The sequence below is a fragment of the Aplysia californica genome, unplaced genomic scaffold (genome assembly GCF_000002075.1).
Source record: "Aplysia californica isolate F4 #8 unplaced genomic scaffold, AplCal3.0 scaffold00332, whole genome shotgun sequence".
NCBI lineage: Eukaryota > Metazoa > Mollusca > Gastropoda > Aplysiida > Aplysiidae > Aplysia > Aplysia californica.
The window spans coordinates 365,314-371,286 of NW_004797602.1; the positions used below are offsets into that span (position 1 = coordinate 365,314).

General features: G+C 39.5%; 1 protein-coding gene across 3 annotated transcripts in view; it reads right to left on the minus strand.

The window, feature by feature from the left end:
- The window catches only part of LOC101855271 (acyl-CoA dehydrogenase family member 10), a 43,157-nt gene that overhangs the window by 24,175 nt on the left and 13,009 nt on the right, over nucleotides 1–5,973 (minus strand). For all 3 annotated transcript variants that reach the window (XM_005102613.3, XM_013084966.1, XM_005102612.3), the window contains exons 6-11: nucleotides 5,674–5,830; nucleotides 3,688–3,782; nucleotides 2,946–3,061; nucleotides 2,234–2,415; nucleotides 942–1,092; nucleotides 241–386 (exon numbers count right to left, since the gene is read on the minus strand). In XM_005102613.3, the coding sequence (XP_005102670.1) occupies nucleotides 241–386; nucleotides 942–1,092; nucleotides 2,234–2,415; nucleotides 2,946–3,061; nucleotides 3,688–3,782; nucleotides 5,674–5,830 (847 nt within the window). The remainder of the gene's footprint in view (nucleotides 1–240; nucleotides 387–941; nucleotides 1,093–2,233; nucleotides 2,416–2,945; nucleotides 3,062–3,687; nucleotides 3,783–5,673; nucleotides 5,831–5,973) is intronic.

The window sequence follows — 5,973 nt, forward strand, 5'->3', positions numbered from 1 at the left end:
GATAGACAGACAGACAGACAGACAGACAGAGAGACAGACAGACAGACAGACAGACAGACAGACAGACAGACAGGCAGACAGAGACAGAGATAGAGACAGGGAGTGACAAAGAGTGACAGGGAGAGACAAAGACAAAGAGAGATACAGAGAGATCCTACAGTGTTTTTCTCATTACTCCTTTATTAATTTTTTTCCCTCCTGCTGGGGCAGAACTCACACATACGAAAACTTGGATCTTACCTGGCAGCAAAGGGTTGTCTCTGGGTAGGAAATACGCAAGGCAAGCAGTGGCCAGGTCAGAGATGGGGTCACCAAGGGTAGATAACTCCCAGTCCAAAGTTGCCAGGACCTCAGGGCGGTCAGGGTGGTACATCAGGTTGTCAATCCTGGAAGATGCAGGTTTTGGTTTGAGCCCTTGTGCTCAGTTTGTGAGAAATGCTTCTAAAAAATTGTCTAGCAAGAGTTTCATGGTACTGGCAACATAGTTGGGTCATATAAGTGTCGACGATTAGAGATATTACAAAACTAACAAACACATCTGAATGCTGAAGATTAGAGGTGATACAGGAGAGTAACAAACAAGAAAAAGGAGGAGGAGCAATTTAATAAGGACAATAGATGTTTGACAGGAAAGAAGGAGCAAACCACACCAGAGCACCCACTAACCACCAACTTTCTCAAAAAGAACAGCGCTTGTAAGTCACAAAATACACAGCACCACACCTACACAGACAATCCTTTCTTCCACACACACATTTGCACACATACACACTTAATTTATATGCTTGCTATCACAAACAGACATACAGTCAAATGCATATAGTATAGTATAAATGAACAATATTATTGTTAACAACAGTACTAATGTTTAAGCTAGATACAAAAACAGTATTCTGTTAGTACGAGCTAAAGTGGCCGGGTGAGCTCTCAGCTCAAATCACCTGAAATCTCCGTGGACCACTGTCACTTTCTCATCCTTGGGGAAATTGTGAGGAAGCCACTCCATAAGTTTTGTCATAGCTGGAATCTCCCGTGTCTTGCTCAGCTCATACTGAGACGCCCAGCGTTTGAAATTGCGCTCCATGTACTGACCTGATAGCAAACATAGAAGGAAATATGAAAAAGTTACAAATCATGACACGATCAAAATTGTCCACGACGACACCCATTGTAGAGGACAAAAGTGGTTGTTTTAACCCCTTCACTGCTGTGTAAGCGTATGTACTCGTTTAGGTTCTCCCAAACTGGTTCTCTGCCGTTTTTCTACTGGTTTATAGGTGAAGTTTCAGAAGATGTAATAAAGACTTAAGCTGTTGTTTAATCTTAAATATGGGAAATATATTATGGCTTTAATTACAATCTCTCATAAATTAACATTTTGTCTACTCAGCAAAAATTAGGATGAATAACTCTCAGCAATGAAGAGGTTAAACAGCCACTGATTGTTGAGGACAACAGTGTTTGTCTCAGACAGATGGACATCTAGGAAAGTGTTATTATAATGTGAAAAAAATGCAAGGGAAGGGGGGCACGAGGGAAGAGGTCCTTTGGACAGATGACTGTCTGGGATAGGTGGCCCTACACACGCACAGACACCCACACACACACACACACACACAAATTCATACACACATCCATGCATGGACTAGAATACGACCTGACAAACAGACAATATTAATAATAATGTACATCATTTTTATAGTGACTTCTCCTGTGTGCACACAGCTCTAGGCACTTTACACAAATCCAAGTGTAATGAACAATAAATTATAGCTGTGAAAAAAAATTATATTTGTTCATATGAATGAAGAAATCCCACACACACATACATTTACACATACACACACACACACAACATACACACGCACAGAGTTATTCATGCATGCACCCACACATTCATACGCCTTCTCTTTCATCACACATGCATGCAAGTGGTATTCTAAGTACAGTCGAACTTACGCTAATGGCCACCTGTATAAGTAAAACCCCTTGCAAACGGCCACTTCTCACTATGCATCAACCACTCTTTAGTGGATGGCCGTCTTAGATAATTTTGACATTAGTTCCAAAAGCCTTATAGGTTTGCAGCCTGTCCTATCACAAAAAGATATGAACACAATATTCCACCCTTGAAAAAAAATAGTATCTTATATATCCATTCAAAACATTTTTCTATCCTCAATACCTGTTCAGTGAACAACTTTTGCTGAATGCTAAGAAACCTCAGTCTCACCTTTCTTGCCATAGTCTGAGAGGCCGACCGCATCCACATCGACAGTGTGAATCTTGACCAATACATCCACCATGGCCATGACAGTGTCACGTTTTCGCTGCGAAGTCATCTCGGGAAGCTCAAGTTCCTTATACACAGCTCCATGTACATAGTCCATCAAGTAGAAAGGTGTGCCCGCCACGCTGTAAAATACAGTTCCTCCATTTATTTGTTTTGTTAAGTGCAACACATTTTGGACACAAAATAATTTTTATAAGCCCACAGAAAGAGGCACAGTATGCAAAGTAAGAATAATGAAAAAGCTGACGGCTATGATGTCAAATGCACTTTTAATTCCCTGGATAAACTGACCAAAATAAAGGATAAGTGCCTTTCCCAAACTTTTCTAAGGATATTTATCACTCAGTGGAAGTGAGAATCAAGCCTTACACAGTACAAATGTGAGTGAATCTCATGCCATTAACAAATCATCATCGTCATCATCAACCTTTCCTCACCTTGTAATGGAGTATATGCCACCAACAAGAGCTCTCCATGTACTTATGTACTGGGCTTTGGTTTCCACCTATGTCCCACTGTATTCCACTTTCTTTAGATCAGAATATAATACCCTCCTCCTAGTATTTTTTGGCCATCTTTTCTCTCTTTTTCCTTGTGGATTCTCTACTAAACCTTATCCCAAAAACACAAGATTAAAATATAAAGAACATACTTGACGTCATCACAGAATGCAATCATGTTAGGAACTGGAACCCCTCCCTTCTGGACGGCTGACATGACTTTAAACTCCCTGTCAACAGCGTGGGCTGAGGGGAGCAACTTTCCAGGCTGGGAAAAGAGACAAAACAAAATAAAGAGACATAAGGCTACTTTACGGTCTTTCTTCTTTTTGCGTTTCCCTGCTAATCTCAGGGGTAGTCAACTACCGGTTCTTCAACCAGCAGTGCAATTCATTCTTATGTATGTGAAAGTGTTTCCTATTGTCTATCAATAATAATAATAATAATAATAATAGTAATAATAATAATAATAATAATAATAATAATAATAAAAGATTGCATTTGTATAGTCCTCAATCCAATACAAGTAAAAGCTCTGAGCCCTTTATATCAATGACATGATTACTGAGAGTAAAATCCCACACACCCAAGAAGAAATATTTCATATGCACAAAAGAGCCAGTTTAATCATATACAGAAGAACTCCCTCAGATAGGAATGACCCAAATGGGTGGAGGGCCTTAAAAGTTCCCAAAATCAACCCAAGTCCAGAACGACCAGTTCGGGATTTGAACCGGGGCCATCCTTTTCATAGTCCAACATGATACCACCTGAGCTAACACTAGTCTGGCTGCAGAGAGACGTTTTCATCTTCCCTCAACGCCCACCAGTATCAGCAAAAGGGAATGGAAAAAGTAAGTAAGAAAATAGGAAACGTAATGAAAAGTAACATACTGGCTTTTTCCTCAGCACCATACGTCGACCCCCATATGAAACAAAATATGTTGGATTTGACTGGCCATGTTCAAACACTCGGATGAAAGGGGGGTCTGAAAAACATGAAAATACATGAGATAAATGTTATTGATCAAGAGTTGTCATTGTTGTTGTTATTGATCCAAACATGAGATAAATGTTATTGATCAAGAGTTGTCATTGTTGTTATTATTGATCCAAACATGAGATAAATGTCATTGATCAAGAGTTGTCATTGTTATTATTGATCCAAACATGAGATAAATGTTATTGATCAAGAGTTGTTATTGTTGTTGTTATTGATCCAAACATGAGATAAATGTTATTGATCAAGAGTTGTCATTGTTGTTATTATTGATCCAAACATGAGATAAATGTTATTGATCAAGAGTTGTTATTGTTGTTATTATTGATCCAAACATGAGATAAATGTTATTGATCAAGAGTTGTCATTGTTGTTATTATTGATCCAAACATGAGATAAATGTTATTGATCAAGAGTTGTTATTGTTGTTGTTATTGATCCAAACATGAGAGAAATAGAATCATGGATTTGAAAGATGTACCAACAATGCACAATAACTTAACCCATTTGTGATCTATATGACGAGTGTCTTTCGTCATTTAATTTTTTTTAAGTTGCGAAGGAGGCAAGATGCTGGTGTGACAGACGGCATTTGTCATGCCATGCGAAGCGCGAGGACCATAAGGACAAGTGCTTTGTATTCGGTGTACCACTTTTATTCCGCATGCATCTAGTAAAACTAATTGCAGATTCAAATTCAGCCTTACTTTTTCTACACAAAGAAACCTTTTCCTTTAAGCCACAGTTTGTAATATTTACAAACCGGATCTAAATATAGGCAATTAACTGCTTAATTGAGCACTACTCTTCCTCCCTGGAGAAACGAAACAGTGCTCAGTGAAGTGCTAACTGACCATGCGTCACGGAGAAGTTCATTGCATACATAAAAATGATGACCAGAACTTGATCTGAAATAGTATCCGTATTACTAAGGAAAATATACATAGAACATAGAATCATCCCCAGTCTGGCAGGCAGACATGAGCTATTTTCAAAGAAACTATTAGTATTTATACTGACTAGAATGGCGTTAGTTTTTAATTTTGCCCACATAGTGGCCCAGGTGGCACACTTTTTTCAATATTAGAATCGCCAACTGATCTTTAAAGTATGGAAGTTCCACACGAAACCTTCGAAATTTTTTATCCTCATATAAATCAGAAAAGACTGGGTGCTCGACCAAACTACGATTAGGGGGTGTAGAAAACATGATGAGAAGAAAAAATCAGACACTGGTGGGGACTGAACTCCATACCTCCAGGTTGACAGGAGAACACCAAAGGAAAGAAGGAGCAAACCACACTAGAGCACCCATCAACAACATCTTACTCAGGGATGACACTGAGATTATGTGGCGTCGGTGGCCTAGTGGTTAGGCTCTTGGACTCACAACCGTAAGGTCGTAGGTTCGAATCCCGTCAGGGGCCTGACGTTGTGTCCTTGGGAAAGGCACTTTACACTTATTTTCCTCACTTCACCCAGGTGGGAATGGGTACCCGGCTATAGACAGCGAAAGATCTTGTCAGTTTGTTAGTGTTTGAGCGCTTAATCGGCTGCTCGCACTGTATGCTTCCCGGGAAGCTGAGAATGTTTCGGAGTGCTCTGTGGTCTGCTGGGGTAATAATATAGTGTAAAGCGCATAGAGCCTACTTTTGAGCGGGGATATGCGCTATACAAATGCTATCTATTATTATGTGAAAATAACTAAAAATTTAGGAATTTGTAATTGCAAACAAAAAGGCAGTCAATATTCACAACTACCATGGGGTTAAACAGAAAGCAAATGCTCCGAATAATAATAACTATATTTCTTACTGAGCTACTGAGCCCCCCCCCCCACTTTCAATGACGGTAAATTGTACAATGACGCCGACACCTACTTGTATCCTCAAGTCCTAGAGACTTTAAATAGTTCTCCAGCTTTCCTTCATCCAGCAGTAGGCGTTTGGGTACCTCGGTAGTGCCTGGCACTTCTCCACTCAGTGAAATTCCAAGAAGACTTTCCAGTTCTGCCACAGCTTGCTCGGGGCTCGTAACCTTGGTAATACAGAGAAAACAACTGTATCAATCTTTGCTGACCTTACAGTGACTGGTCCTTGTCGAGTACAAAAGTAAATAAATAAAGAAACCTATGTTTTCTATCACTATAATTTTTATCTTACAATATGAAATTAAGCAAC